Source organism: Aquarana catesbeiana, linkage group LG09 (genome assembly GCF_042186555.1).
Source record: "Aquarana catesbeiana isolate 2022-GZ linkage group LG09, ASM4218655v1, whole genome shotgun sequence".
In the NCBI taxonomy this organism is placed as follows: Eukaryota; Metazoa; Chordata; class Amphibia; order Anura; family Ranidae; genus Aquarana; species Aquarana catesbeiana.
The window spans coordinates 108,502,828-108,517,264 of NC_133332.1; the positions used below are offsets into that span (position 1 = coordinate 108,502,828).

Below are 14,437 nucleotides of genomic sequence, written 5' to 3' on the forward strand. Positions count from 1 at the left end.
AAAAAAAAATGTGTGTGTGTGTGTATATGTGTGTGTGTGTGTATGTGTGTGTGTGTGTGTATATATATATATATATATATATATATATATATATATATATATATATATATATATATATATATATATATATATATATATATATATATATATATATATATATATATATATATATAAAATAAGTGTATATGTGTGCATATGCACATTTTTTCCTGCAAAAGGATGTGCATTTTTATTTTTTTAAAAGGTGAATTTATCTTTTTAAACTGAGGGGACTGTAGTCAGAACTTCAGCTAAAGTGGCGCCCAAAGCATGCCATAGTCAGAACTTCAGTAAAACAGTGTCCATTTAATCCCAACTGGGTCTTGGTGGTTAATCTGCAAGAGTTTCTCAGCAGATGCCACTACAGGTCAAATTGGGACTTGTGGCTCCCTGTCTTGATAAGTCTGGGAAGCCGGGTGAAATAAGGACACTTGTTTTCTATTGAAGTTTCACAATCCCATAGAATAATGTGATTAAACGTGTGTGTGTGTGTGTGTGTGTGTTTGTTTTTTGTTTTTTTTTGTTTTTTTTACTCTGATTTTGATGAGCTGTATAACATCAAAGCCTAAAGTGCTTTGGAAATCTTGCTTGGACCACTGTAATGCTATTTTAAATTGATGTGGGCAGTTAAGAGTGTTAATGTTGGTTCTTTTTATTTTTTCGGGTCCAGCTGCCACAGACAATGGCGAACACAACACAGATCTCCAAAGATGAGCTGGAAGAACTAAGAGAGGCTTTTGCTAAAGTTGGTGAGTAACTTGTGTTTTTTGTTTTTCAACTTTGTGTGCTGACGTCTTCAAGAGTTCTATTTTCTGGTACAAAAACAGTTCATTCTTATGGTGTTGTAGTACCTCTTGAGGTTTTTAAGAAACCTCTTCACATGAGATTAAATTCTGGAAGAGTATGTAAAATGGAGACTGTTATTCTGATTAGACTCCATCTAAAGCGTCATTCTTCCCCCTTTTTTTTTTTTTTTTTTTACACTTTAATCTGTTATGGTGACGAGTTTCAAGGACTTTGTTACACTCATGTCCTAGACAGTGATGTTGTTGTGTCTGAAAATGTCTGTTGTATAAATTGTCAAATGTTCCAAATCCGGTCATTTTAGTTTTGGGTAGTTGGCAGAGCACCCATGCATCAGCTTGCTATATATCATTTATACACTCCAGTGGTGCAAAAACATCTTACTTTTGCTGTTGGCAGGCAATGTGTGAGTCCTTCTTTCAGTCTTATGATGCATCTCTGTTGCCTCCCGATTGACTGAAATCTTTGGTATGTATGCAGTACTATTTTAGTAGCAGCCAACCTGGATGTTAATATTTTGCATGTGGATCTTGGATGGACAGTATGATTGTGCACGTGGGAGCCGCAGACTAGTGTCTACAGATGACTCCTCGCTAGTCAAGTGTGAAGATGTGGGACCCTGGATTGGTGTTCAGATTTTGCACAATCTACAATTAATTTTCTCTTTTGGGTGCTATGCAAAGTAAAGTTTGTTACTCCTACCTCTGCCTAGCTAACAGAATTCCATTTTAATCATGTCTCTGTAAACTTGCCCCATTCTATGAGTCACATAATAATCCAGTAATTTCCTGTGTATAAATTCAACTAACAAGTCAGAATATTGCTTTAGCACACTTCCTTTTTTTTTCTTTTCATAGAAAATTCATTTACTGCACACATTATTCAGGCTGCCTTCATTTTACTGAAAGGGAGAATGTAACCAGAGATGAACACAGTATAAATGGAATCACATGCACACTGTTTTCTTGCTCTGTGGCATGGCAGGAACTGACTCAAAGGAATAAAGAACACAAAGTATCTGTCATTTCGTGGCACTGAGAAATCTAGGACTGAATATACTTGTGGAGTTTATTGAAATTGGCAGGACAATAAGGAAATGATTCTAGCAGACGTTCTGCTTGAAGTTCAGTGTTAGCCATCCTTCGTATAATCTTTCCTTATTAGATAGTGGAAAGTGCTTCTCACTTTTTTTTTTGTCCTTGTTCTTTTGAGTTCTGAAAACAGGCCAATTAAAATATATCTCTAGCAAGCCCCTTTTTCTTTAGCTTTTGGATAGAGAAGTAAACCGAATCCCAGTTTTTTTTTGTCTCATTGAGTGTTAAGACTTTTGTATGTTCTATTCAAGGGAGGCTTGTACAGGTAAATAACTTGAAAATCGTATGGGAAGATAGCTATTAAGATTACAGGATCTGTTAAATTTTATGCTTATGTTTGCAGCCGGGCTAAGGCCCCATTCACACCTGAGCGATTCTGCTTGAAACTTCTAGCTCTAAAACAATCAACAAGCCAAATCCCATTCATTTCAATGGCCCCTGTTCACATCTGGGCGTTCTGTCGCCTGCAGCAAAATACCTGAAGCTCAAAAAAAGCACATGAGCATCTTTTTGGAAGATTACGAGTGTTTTTTGGCCCTACAGACTTCCTGATATGAGCATTTTCTGCTCTAATAGCAGCTCTCCACCCCTAATTTCCTCATCCTCTCCTCCTAGTGCTTGCCATTACCTAAACAAAAATGCCTGAAGCTGTTAAACTCTTGTAATACGCTTCCAAAAAGCATTAAAGCTTGTAAAAAGATGCAAAAAAGCTAAAAAAAAAGATGAGTAAATCAATATGCTCAGGTGTGAATGGAGCCTAAGTCGCATTACTCTTCATTTGAAGGGGATTAAGAGGATATTCATAAAAATATAATGCTGCTTTTATATTGTTTGTTTTACATATGAAACAATAGAGTATTCTTTAACCATATGTGATCATTTACCATTTTGAGTTAGAAACTATGAATAATTGATGTAACAAGCTTTCATGGAAGGATGAGCAACCAGACAGCTGATGAGTCGGCCTGCAGGTTACTTTTTCCAGAAAGACGTGTTTTTGCTGAGAAACCTATTTTCTGGGCCAGTGAATCTTTCCCTGGAAAATACTTTGCCGCTGCTTTGTAATATTTATTTTCATTATGGTGATGTGTTCTATGTGTTGCTGAACAAGCACAGCAAACCATGCCGCTGACCTGTAAAAACAAGCAAATTACGATGGTGGTACTATTACTAACATACAGTATCTCACAAGTGAGTACACCCCTCATATTTTTGTAAATATTTTATTATATCTTTTAATGTGACAACACAGAAGAAGTTACACTTTGCTACAATGTAAAGTAGTGAGTGTACAGCTTGTATAACAGTGTAAATTTGCTGTCGCCTCAAAATAATTCAACACACAGCCATTAATGTCTAAACTGCTGGCAACAAAAGTGAGTACACTCCTAAGTGAAAATGTCCAAATTGGGCCCAATTAGCCTTTTCCCTCCCAGTGTCATGTGACTTGTTGGTGTTACAAGGTCTCAGGTATGTTAAATTTGGTGATATCGCTCTCTCTTATACTGGTCCCTGGAAGTTCAACATGGCACCTCATGGCAAAGAACTCTGAAAAAAAGAATTGTTGCTCTACATAAAGATGGCCTAGGCTAGAAGATTGCCAAGACCCTGAAACTGAGCTGCAGCGCGGGACAGGCCTCGCCATGGTTGACCAAAGAAGTTGAGTGCACATGCTCAGTGTCGTATCCAGAGGTTGTCTTTGGGAAATAGACGGAAGAGTGCTGCCAGCATTGCTGCAGAGGTTGAAGGGATGGGGGGGTCAGCCTATCAGTGCTCAGACCATATGCTGCACACTGCATCAAATTGGTCTGCATGGCTGTCATCCCAGAAGGAAGCCTCTTCTAAAGATGATGCGCAAGAAAGCCCACAAAGTTTGCTGAAGACAAGCAGACTAAGGACATCGATTACTAGAACCATGTCCTTTGGTCTGCTGAGACCAAGATAAACTTATTTGGTTCAGATGGCATCAAGTGTGTGTGGTGGAACCAGGTGAGGAGTACAAAGACAAGTGTGACTTGCCTACAGTCAAGCATGGTGGTGGCAGTGTCATGGTCTGATGCTGCATGAATGCTGCCGGCACTGGGGCGGCTACAGTTCATGAAGGGAACAATGCCAAATTGTACTGTGACATACTGAAGCCAAGCATGATCCCCCTCCCTTTGGAGACAGGGCCGCAGGGCAGTATTCCAACAACGACCTCAAACATACCTCCAAGACGACCACTGCCTTTCTAAAGAAGCTGAGTTAAAGGTGATGGACTGGCCAAGCATGTCTCCAGACCTAAACCCTATTGAACACCTGTGAGGCATCCTCAGACGGTGGAGAAGCACAAGGTCTCTAACATCCACCAGCTCCGCGATGTCATCATGAAGGAGTGGAAGAGGACTCCAGTGGCAACCTGTGAAGCTCTGGTGAACTCCATGCCCAAGAGGGTTAAAGTGGTTGTAAACCCATTACAACCACTTTAACCTACAGGTAAGCCTAGATTAAGGCTTACCTGTAGGTGCAAGAAATATCTCCCAAACCTAGAAGGTTTAGGAGATCTGTGCAGAAATAACGGCACCGATGTCTACGGCATATGCGCCGTAGACATTGGGCGCAGATGCACTGAGCGTGCCGTTTCTAACGGCGATCATGCTGTTAGTGGCGGCACCAGCGCGCATGCGCGGGAGTGACGTCATCGCGGCATTGGCCAGTCACAGCGCCGGAGCCGCGATACCCGGAAGATGGCGGCGTCGGAGGGGGCGAACGAGGGTCGCTTTGGGGGCTTCGATCTCAGTTAAGTAATTCATAATGAGCTAGTATGCTATGCATACTAGCTCATTATGCCTTTGTCTTGCAGGGTGTTCCCCCCCCCCCCCCCCCCAGAGGCTTTACTTCCTCTTTAAGGCAGTGCTGGAAATGGTGGCCACACAAAATATTGACACTTTGGGCCCAATTTGGACATTTTCACTTAGGGGTGTACTCACTTTTGTTGCCAGCGGTTTAGATATTAATGGCTGTGTGTTGGGTTATTTTGAGGGGACAGCAAATTTACACTGTTAAAAATGCTGTACACTCACTACTTTACATTGTAGCAAAGTGTCACATGAAAAGATATAATATTTACAAAAATGTGAGGGGTGTACTCACTTTTATGAGATTCTGAACATAAAAAACTGATTTCAGCTTACCGTCTTCTACATTTTTTTTTTTTTTTTTTTTTCCTTTCTCATTTCTTCTTTTTTTTTTTTTCCAATGCCTCCAAAAGTTCTGTCTGTGGGGCTAATGTTGTAGGTTCCTCCTGCACTCTGACTACAAATGTCTTTCCACTGTCCCATCCCTGTTAGTTTCTGCTGCCCTTCTTTGCTCCTCTTCTTCCCATAAGGCTATCGTAGAGATGCTCAAAGTATGTACCCAATGAAAAAAGAACCCAGTTTCTAGTGCAACCACAAGAAAAATGCTACCATGGTCCCCTTCCATTTTCAGCTTTTTTTTTTTTTTGGGAAGTAGAAAACCAGATGACCTTAATGTGACCTTTCCTTTACCAATGTAAAGGCTACTCAGCTCCCCACATCACTAGCAGCATAAACTCACCTTTCCTCCATTCCCCAGCTACTCAATTCAGTCACCTACAGGGAAGTGAAATGCTTAGTATTTCCAAATATGGGTGATGTGATGTGTGCTTCTTTTCTCCCATGTGGAACTTAACACATTCCACTCATCGAAAGCAGGCCATTCCTGGATAGAAATTTGTCTGGTCCCTTCTGAAACAGCCAAATTTCCATCCATGTATGGGCCAGGAGCGGATCCAGACTCTAGTCTCGGGAGGGGCACTACCAGGAAATTATTATTTTTTTTTTTTTTTTTTGTGCAGTTTATCAGGAAATGGCTGGTGTTGGCTTTTCAACCATCCTGGCACCATGGTTGTTATTTCTATTATTGCATTGTTATATAAAGTAGTTCAACTTGCCATAATGCAGAATCAGTGGGAGCCCTGAGTGTGTCACTTGCCTTGTCACCTGCCACAAGTTGCAGATTGTCACTTACCTGCTACAATTGGCACTTTCCTGCTAAAGTTGGGATTGTCACTGCCTGTGCCCCAAAGTGAAGTCAGGCATCAGAGAGATAATGTAATCTCTCAGCTGCCTGCACAGTGAGGGCGGAACTGCAGGGATGCAGGACGGGCGGTTAGAGATGTCATCTCTCTGCTCCCCTGCCCGCTGATTGGTCAGCTCACCTGCCGACTGGCCCATCCGTTCACCCACTGAGCCGCCCGCCGAGCTAACCGCCCACTCACTCACCCGCTGACTGGCTCACCTGCAACCAATCCCCCCCCCCCCCCCAGATCCACACCTGGTATGGGCAGGGAGGTTGTACAGCAGTTCTACTGATTTGGCTTCTGTACAACCAGCCTGTTGGGTTTCTCCCGATCGATCAGTGCCATCGACTATAGGCGACAGCACTGATCTGTGTATTCTGATGGCTTGGAAGTCTCCATGCTGTCAGAATATAATAACTCGGCAGGAAGGATTCCCCCAACCCCCTCCAAATGTTTGGTAGAATCTGTTTGTTTTTGTTTTTTTTTTTTATGCTCAACCCACCGGTTGAACAAAGAAAAAGAATAATGTATGGGCTGTCTAACACACTAGATATTAAAATAATTATGTGACCCTTTTACTATACTTAGTAAAGGGTTGCTCTGAATACCCATTGACATTGTTGAGCTAAAAATTGAGTGTATGTGTGTAGACAGGAAGTTGCTACAATGAGAGGCAACAAAGTAGGAAAGGATACGTTAAAAAAAAAAAAAAAAAAAAAAAATGCAATTGTGTCAGATGCAGCTCTTTAGAAAAGGTAAAGCTGGCCATGCGCTGAGCAAATTTAGTCTGATTCAATCAGTGGGTGGCACCTTTCTGTCTGACGTTCTTCTATCAGAACATAGTAACTGCAGGAAATTACCCTATCCATGCTAAACAAAGTGGATGAGCAATCTATTTGATTTCTTTTATTAAGTCTACAGGCTGAACCAAAAAAATCTACAGGTAAATGGCCAGCTTAAAGTGATTGTAAAGCTTTTCTTTTATTTTTAAACTAACGTTCTGTTTACTGGCTGTGTGCTGTGGTTTATGCACAAAGCAGCCCTGATCATAATCTTGGGTCCCCGGCTAGCCATGTCTGCTGCTCTACCCTGCTGAGTGCCCCAAAGCAAGCTGCTTGCTATGGGGCACTCGTGAGCATGCTCCCGAGCTGGCCTTGTGCGTCCACTGGCTTGGTCCCACCCCTGCTCCCTCTTCACTGGCCCATGGCCATGGTTCCTGCTGCCGCCTCTGTCCAGTGAGGAATAAGCCGGGAGAGCTGCTGCTTTTGTGCATATTGCTGGATCAAGATTGGGCTCAGGTAAGTACACCCTGGCCAAAAGCTTTGAGAATGGCACAAATATTTATTTTCACGCAGTCTGCTGCCTCAGTTTTTATGATGGCAATTTGCATATACTCCAGAATGTTATGAAGAGTTATCAGATGAACTGCAGTTAATTGCAAAGTCCATCTTTTTCATTAAAATGAACCAAATCCCAAAAAACATTTTCACTGCATTTCAGCCCTGTCACTAAAGGACCAGCTGACATGTCAGTGATTCTCTTAACACAGGTGTCAGTGTTGACGAAGACAAAGCTGGAAATCACTCTCTAGTGCTAATTGAGTTAGAATAACAGACTGGAAGCTTTAAATGGAGGGTGGTACTTGAAATCATTGTTCTACCTCTGTTAACCATGGTTATCTGCAAGTAAACACATGCAGTCATCATTGCTTTGCACGAAAAGGGATTCACAGGCAAGGATATTGCTGCTTCTAAGTCTGCACCTAAATCAACCATTTATTGGATCTTCAAGGAGAGCGGTTCAATTGTTGTAATCAGGACCCCAACAGTGCAGAGCTTGCTCAGGAATGGCAGCAGGCAGGTGTAAGTGCATCTGCACGCACAGTGAGGAAAATAATTTTGGAGGATGGCCTGGTGTCAAATAGGGCAGCAAAGCAGCCACTTCCCCAGTAAAAATATCAGGATATTCGGCAAAAGGTACAGGGATTGGACTGCTGAGGACTGGAGTAAAGTACCGTATTTATCGGCGTATAACACGCACTTTTTTCCCCTTAAAATCAGGGGAAAGTCACAGGTGCGTGTTATACGCTGATCCCCTGCGATCCCGAGCTGTGAAAACTTAAAAATCGCCGACCGTGATTTGAAAATGGCGCCGCCGGCGCCGAAATACACAGAGCCGGTCCTCGGCTCTTTCCGGCGGCTCTCGTTCACCTTCGGCTCCACTCGTAGTCCCGAGCGGAGCTATCCGAACGGTTCGGATAGCTCCGCTCGGGACTACGAGTGGAGCCGAAGGTGAACGAGAGCCGCCGGAAAGAGCCGAGGACCGGCTCTGTGTATTTCGGCGCCGGCGGCGCCATTTTCAAATCGCAGTCGGCGATTTTGAAGCCCAATATGGCAGGGACAGGGGATCGACGGCTGCAATGGGGCAAGGCTGCACTGATGGGCAAGGCTGCACTGATGGGCAAGGCTGCACTGATGGGCAAGGCTGCACTGATGGGCATTTAAATGTAAGTTTTTTTTTTTTCCCTTCAACTTCCCTCCTAAAAGTTTTTTTTCCTTAAAATTCCCTCCTAAATTGGGGTGCGTGTTATACGCCGGTGCGTGTTATACGCCGATAAATACGGTAATTTTCTCTGATGAATTCCCTTTGATTGGGGCATCCGGAAAAAACTTGTCTGGAGAAGAAAAGGTGAGCGCTACCATCATTCCTGTGTCATGTCAGCAGTAAAGCATCCTGAGACCATTCATGTGTGGGGTTGCATCTCCGCCAAAGGGAGTGAGCTCATTCACAATTTTGCCTAAGAACACAGCCATGAATAAAGAATGGTACAAAAACATCCTCCGAGAGCAACTTCTCCCAACCACCCAAGAACAGTTTGGCGAGGAACAATGCCTTTTCCAGCATGATGGAGCACCTTGTCATAAGGCAAAAGTGATAACTAAGTGGCTTGGAGAACAAAACATCAAAATTTTGGGTCCAAGGCCAGGAAACTCCCCAGACCTTCATCCCATTGAGAACTTGTGGTCAATCCTCAAGAGGTGGGTGAACAAAAAACCCACAAATTCTGACAAACTCTAAGCATTGATTATGCCAGAATGGGCTGCCATCAGTCAGGATGTGGCCCAGAAGTTGATTGCGAATTGCAGAGGTTTTAAAAAAGGGTCAACACTGCAAATATTGGATATTTGCATAAACTTAAAATGATTTGTTTTTTCTATTAACCACTTCAGCCCCGGAAGGATTTGTCCCCTTCCTGACCAGGCCATTTTTTGCGATATGGCACTGCGTTGCTTTAACTGACCATTGTGTGGTCATGTGACGTTGTACCCAAACAAAGATAAATGTCCTTTTTTTTTTTCCCCACAAATAGAGCTTTCTTTTGGTGGTATTTCATTACCTCTGCGTTTTTTAGTTTTTGTGCTATAAGCAAAAAAGAGTGACCATTTTGAAAAAAACACAATATTTTGTAATTTTTGTAATAAATATCCCAAATTATTTAAAAAAACACATTTTTTTCCCCTCACTTTAGGCCGATATGTATTCTACATATTTTGGTAAAAAAAAATCGCAATAAGCATATATTGATTGGTATATTGATTGGTTTGTGCAAAAGTTATAGCATCTACAAAATAGGGGATAGATTTATGGCATTTTATTTATTTTAATTTTTTTTACTAGTAATAGCGGTGATCAGAATTTTTTTTTTTTTTTTTATTGTGACTGCGACATTGCGTCGGACAGATCGGACACTTTTGACACTTTTTTAGGACCAGTGACATTTATACAGCGATTAGAGCTACAAATGGCCACTGATTACTGTATAAATGTCATTGGGAGGGAAGTGGTTAACACTAGGGGGCGATCAAGGGGTTAACTGTGTTCCCTAGGTGTGTTCTAACTGTGGGGGGTGGGTGGGATTGACTAGGGGAGGAGACCGATTGGTGTAGGCGCAAACTATCTGTCTCCTCTCCCCCCGAGAGCACCGGGATTTGTGTTTACACACACACAGAGATCACGGTTCTGGCTCTGTCATGAGCGATTGCGGGTGCCCGACAGTCATTGCGCCCGCCGGACACGCGCATCAGCTCCGGGGACACGCTGCGGGTGCGCACCTGCTAAAACGTCCTAAAGAGCAGATGTACAGCTATGACGGATCGCGCAGGGGAGCCAACCTGCCGCAGTATAACTGCGGCGGCTGGTCGGGAAGGGGTTAAAATAACAAACCTATACTTGCCTGCTCTGTGCAGTTGGTTTTGCACAGAGCAGCCCGGATCCTCCTCTTCTCGGTTCCCTCGCTGGAGCTCCTGGCCCCTCTCTCTCTGGTTTGAGTGCCCCCACAGCAAGCAGCTTTCTTTGGAGGCACCTGAGGCGAGCTGCAGCTCTATGTATTCATTCAGAAACAGAGCTGTGGCCTGGCTCTGCCCCTTCTCTCTCCTGATTGGCTAACTGAGCTCCCGCTGCTGTCTCTCATCCAATCAGGAGGCAGAGTCCTGGACAGCTGAGGGACTCGTGGACATCGCTGGATAGAGAGGGGGCTCAGTTAAGTATTAGGGGGTCTGCCGTACACAGAAGGCTTTTTATCTTAAGATAAAAAACCTTCTGCCTTTCCAACCCCTTTAATGTCAATAAAAGCCTTTGACACATATGAAATGTTTGTAATTAAACTTCAGTATACCATAGTAACATCTGACAAAAATCTAAAAACACTGACGCAGCCAACTTTGGGAAAATTAATATTTGTGTAATTCTCAAAACTTTTGGCCACGGCTGTATAAGGGGCTGGGGCTGGAAGAGAGCAGCACACAAATGTTTGTTTTTTTTTTTTTTTTTTTTTGTTTTTTTATATTAATGAAGAGAATGTATTAAGGTAAAACACCTCCAGGCTTTAGGTCCACTTTAAATTTTAGCGTTTCAATCTAATTTATGTGTTTTTTGGTTTTTTATTTGATATCATGCCTGGCCTATTTTGCATTACCTTGCTTTTGACTCTTAGGTTAAAGTAGATATCCAGCTCCATCTTCTTTTTTTTTTTTTTTTTTTTGGGTAGAGTGTGAAAAGAGAAGAACCTCTGATGGACTTTTTTTCTTTTTGTGTTCTGAGAATATTTTCCACTACTCCTTGTATCAATCACAGAACAAAAGTTGGAAAATCTCAATGGACGCTGAGATAGCAATATAAAACCGACATATGTTCTAATATTGCTCCATGCTATCCAAAGGAAATTTTTTATAAAATTGCTTAAATTTCTGAATTACAGTTTGGAAACTAATTTACATCCTGTCTTGGTGACAAAACAGGGTGTTAAAGGAATTTGACTTGTGGTTTTTTTTTGAAATCGCAAAAAAGGGACTTTAAAGGTGCCATAACAAATTAATCATAAAATGTCAATCTTTTTTATTTTACTCCTACATCAAAAGATACCAAAATACAAATGTTAAAATTGAGCATGGAATATCATGTACAAATTCTTTTGTTTACAAATGCTCTTCGCTCGACATGTTTTGCCAATCTGCTTCTTCAGGAACCATAAAGCATGGTAAGTATTGTCACTACATCGATATTCAAAACATTGACTAAACAGCCTTTAAGTCACTGATGGGGCTAGCTCTCTCTATGCATGAACTTTAGTGATTCCTTGCAAAGGCTGTTTAGTCAATCTTTTGAATATCAATGTGAAAATACTTACAATGCTTATGTCTCCTGAAGAAGCCGATTGGTGAAACATATCGATCGAAGAGCATTTGTCAACAACATAAGAATTTATATACGATATTCCATGCTTAATTTTAACATTTGTATTTACATATGTTATAATGGTGGAGTACAATAAAAAGTTGAGTTTATGATTGATGTGTTCTGGCACCTTTTAAGTCCCCTTTTTGCGGTTTAAAAATTTTTTTTTTATTTCTTGGGGTTTAGGTGTCTTTGATTTCCAGCTTTGAGTGGTACTTTTAAAATTTTACTACTTTTGCCCATTTTGAACCCTTAGGTCGGATCATTAATCTGTGGATTCCTAACCAAGCCCAGTTTGCTTTGTAACTATTCCTAGCTCATTTTGAGTGCCTTTATATGGTAGAATAATTTTTCTCCTTCTTGCATCCTCTGATTCAGGCAATTTCAGGTTCTTTGGAGGAAGCCAAGTTATGACTGGTTTCCTCTCTACCACCTGCAACTGGATTGCAGAGTCCACACAATATAGTTTTCATTTAAACTGCAGGTCTTTGGCATGCTTTCCTTCAGGCAGTTTTGACTTTTTTCTTATTTAACCCTGTCGGCCCATCCACATTAGGTAGCTGAGATCCTTAGGGCTGTCATTAGAGTATGACATGACAAAAAGTGCTGGTGTGACCAGATTTCTCATGCAGAGAGAAGGAAAAATGTTTTTCCAGACAAGGCACATGTGTTTGCATTCAAGAGAGGACACGAGTCACCTAACATAACCCCCTTTCCTTAAAGGCTTTCTGCGTTCTTAAGTGGGTTAGGGTTACGGAGCATTGTGTTGTAGTGTAAACATTCCTGTACGTTTTCAGTCTGCAGAGCTGATTCAGTCTGGTCTGCTAACTAGATCATCAGACATAGGAACGTTGTGAAAACATTTTATGGGGTGATTTCAGAGGCTTCAAATTCCTAGCCATGTGAGCTATACCTGCTAAAGGCTAAAATCTTTCCCTTCTACTTTGGCCTTTATGACTTTAACTTTTTCAATATTTTTCTGGGTGGGGGGATAATTGCTCTGATTTTATTTATTTTTCAAATATTAAACTGCCCAAACCTGACATTTCAATTATAGGAAGATTTTACTGTATTAAAGTATGTCTGGGCAAAAAAAAAAAAAAAAAGTACCTCTCAACACATTTCTCCATGTGTCATCCTCTTAAAAAATAAAAAATTGCTGCATGTACAGAAAATACCTGCTGATTCTGCCAAAAATGGTAGTAATGACACTACCTCCACCACACTGAGCTCCTAAGCATTTGTTTTCAGCCTTTCCCAGTTCTCCTTTGCTGGACTACAGAACATATCCCCCTTGTGTTATGGGGATCAGGGGAGGACTTGGTGGGTTCTGTAGCCCAGTAGATGAGAAGTTGGGTAGGGCTGATGACGCTGGTTAAGATTTGAATGCAGCAGAGGCAGCTTTGTAAGCTCACTACAGGAAGGAAGGGTCAACTGGTGTTTTTCTGTGTTTTGTAGGGTTTTTAAATTGGAGACAATTTTAAAACAATTGCAACATATGCAGAAATGTGTGTGTGTATTTGGTACACCTGTTCAAATGCTTGATAACACAAATTGCTAATCAGCCAATCACATGGCAGCAACTCCCTGCATTTAGGCATCTAGACGTGGTCAAGATGACTTGCTGAAGTTCAAACTGAGCATCAGAATGGGGAAGAAAGGGGATTTAAGTGACCTTGAACGTGGTATAGTTGTTACCAGATTGGCTTGTCTGAGTATTTAAAAAAACTGATCTACTGGGATTTTCACTCACAACCATCTCTAGGGTTTAGAGAATGGTCTGAAAAAGAGGCTATTCAGTGAACCGCAGTTGTGGACGAAAAATGCCTTGAGGTCCGAGGAGAATGGGCAGACTGGTTTGAGATGATAGAAAGGCAACAGTAACTCAAATAACCACTCGATACAACCATGGTATGCAGAATACCATCTCTGAATGCACAAAACATCAAACCTTGAAGCAGATGGGCTACAGCAGCAGAAGACCACACCAGATGTCACTCCGGTCTCCTAAGAACAGGAAACTGAGGCTACAATTCACACAGGCTCACCAAAATTGGACAATAGAAGATTGGAAAAAGTTACCTGATCTGATGAGTCTCGATTTCAGCTGCGACATTCAGATGGTATGGTCAGAATTTGGCATAAAAACATGGATCCATCCTGCCTTGTATCAACCGTTCAGACTGGTGGTGGTGGCATAATGGTTCGTTTAAATGCCACAGCCTACCTGAGTATTGTTACTCACCATGTCCAGCCCTTTGACCTACAGTGTACCCTTCTTCTGATGGCTACTTCCAGCAGGATAATGCACCATGTCACAAAGTTCAACTCATCTCACCACTGGTTTCTTGAACAAGACAATGTGGTCACTGTACTACAATGGCCTCCACAGTCACCAGATCTCAATCCAATAGAGCACCTTTGGGATGTGGTGGAACGGGAGATTTGCATCATGAATGTGCAGTCGAAAAAATCTGCAGTAACTGCTTGATGCTATCATGTCAATATGGATTAAAGTCTGAGGAATGTTTCTAACACCTTGTTGAATCTATATATGTGTAAAGAAAAACTGCTCTGTAGCTCAATCCCTATTGTGGCTGCAACTCAATTGTGGAATATACACAAAAATATATTCATAAATTAACAGAATAGGAGCTGCGCTTTAAATATCTAAAGTGACAATAGT

The 14,437-nt window shown here is 41.7% G+C and overlaps 1 protein-coding gene across 3 annotated transcripts in view; it reads left to right on the forward strand.

The window, feature by feature from the left end:
* The window catches only part of PLS3 (plastin 3), a 165,988-nt gene that overhangs the window by 78,722 nt on the left and 72,829 nt on the right, over positions 1-14,437 (forward strand). For all 3 annotated transcript variants that reach the window (XM_073599133.1, XM_073599132.1, XM_073599135.1), the window contains one exon: positions 710-788. In XM_073599133.1, coding sequence (XP_073455234.1) covers positions 722-788 — 67 coding nt within the window. In that variant the 5' untranslated portion in view covers positions 710-721. The remainder of the gene's footprint in view (positions 1-709; positions 789-14,437) is intronic.